The following is a 1,389-nucleotide window of genomic DNA, read 5'->3' as shown; positions in this document are numbered from 1 at the left end:
GCAGGGATATCACAGAAGAAATGATTGATCTTGGATTTGCAGAAAGTTAATTGGAAGGTCATAACTGTATGTGTCATGGCATTTAATAGTCCACCAAAACAAGGTGGAACTAAGAGTAATAGACAGGTTTTCCTAGACATAATAACCGTATAAAGCAATGGATTAGAAATAGCTACATACCGATCATATGCCATGGAAGCTAAGAGATAACATTCAGCAGCCACGAAGAAGGCAAAAAACCACATTTGTGCTGCACATTCCCTCAAGGAAATGGTTTTGCTTTCTATTACAAAATTGATCAACATCTTTGGGGTGACCACAGAAGAATAGCAAAGATCCAGTAATGACAGGTTACTAAGGAAGGAGTACATGGGGGTGTGAAGCTGAGAGTCTATCTGGATTAACAGAAACATCACACAATTTCCCAGCAAGGTAATGAAATAGACTGTCAGGAAGAAAATGAAGAGCAGATTCTGTAATTCTGGAGACCCAGCAAATCCAACCAGGATGAATTCATACACCAGTGTGTGATTTGCTTTTGCCATGTGTGCTTTTTTCTGCAAATAAAAGAAGAAAGTTAGTTCAGCTACAAATGTTCGTCACAAAAAGACAATGAAGACAAGATAGACTTCATTCTCCCATAGAGCATACAGTGCTTTTCTCATACAAAAAATTCCCAATTTCAACCCTTACGTAAGAATTGAATGTTGCTTTAAAAAACAAAACAAAAACAAAAAACAAATAAACAGACTATACACATCATGTGCAATTTCTACAACAATACTACTAAACATGCCAGTTAAACTTTCAAGATTTTGGTAGTTCTTTTGCATGCTTATCTTCCCCTTGTTTTGAAATCATACCTAATATTAACTTTAGCGCTATAACACTGTATTATTCCCTCTATCCACCTTAATTATGAAATGATGCATTATTTAGATTTCTTTCTTTCTCATTCCTGACTGTTATCCTAGACCCTCTTGCCTGGGACTAAACTGTATTTTCCTGAGAGAGAAATCCTTAAGCAGTCAGATATGGGCTCCAGAAAACGACTCCTTAAGATGGATATCTGGTCCTGCAGCACAGAAAGGCGTCTTTATATTTGCTTAGGTCTTTCAGCTTGCTTGCTGGAGTTTTTGGGGAGTGTACTGCCACCCTCAGGTGGCAGCCAGCAATTTTTTTTTTGTTTGTTATAGTAAGTATAAAAATTACTTGCACTGATGGGCTCAAAATATTCAAGAACCAATTAAATTGGAAACTTGGGAGAAAATTTGGGTAAGAAATGTCAAGTTCACTCAAGCACAGAATTTAAGGGAAAATTTTTATAAAATGTTTTATAGATGGCATTTGGACCCTCAAAAATTGTCTTGCATGTATCCGAATTTGCAA

The 1,389-nt window shown here is 36.5% G+C and overlaps 1 protein-coding gene across 1 annotated transcript in view; it reads right to left on the bottom strand.

Annotated features, from left to right (window-relative positions):
* Nucleotides 1-545, bottom strand: part of LOC107299663 (olfactory receptor 1009-like) — a 1,873-nt gene extending 1,328 nt beyond the window's left edge. Inside the window, exon 1 of the mRNA XM_015829016.1 lies at nt 27-545. Coding sequence (XP_015684502.1) covers nt 27-545 — 519 coding nt within the window. The remainder of the gene's footprint in view (nt 1-26) is intronic.
* Nucleotides 546-1,389: the final 844 nt, after the last annotated feature.

This window comes from Protobothrops mucrosquamatus, unplaced genomic scaffold (genome assembly GCF_001527695.2).
Source record: "Protobothrops mucrosquamatus isolate PMUCROS unplaced genomic scaffold, P.Mucros_1.0 scaffold5249, whole genome shotgun sequence".
Classification (NCBI taxonomy): Eukaryota; Metazoa; Chordata; class Lepidosauria; order Squamata; family Viperidae; genus Protobothrops; species Protobothrops mucrosquamatus.
The sequence above is the reverse complement of the archived record's forward strand: the minus strand, read 5'-3'. Positions and strand labels throughout refer to the sequence as shown.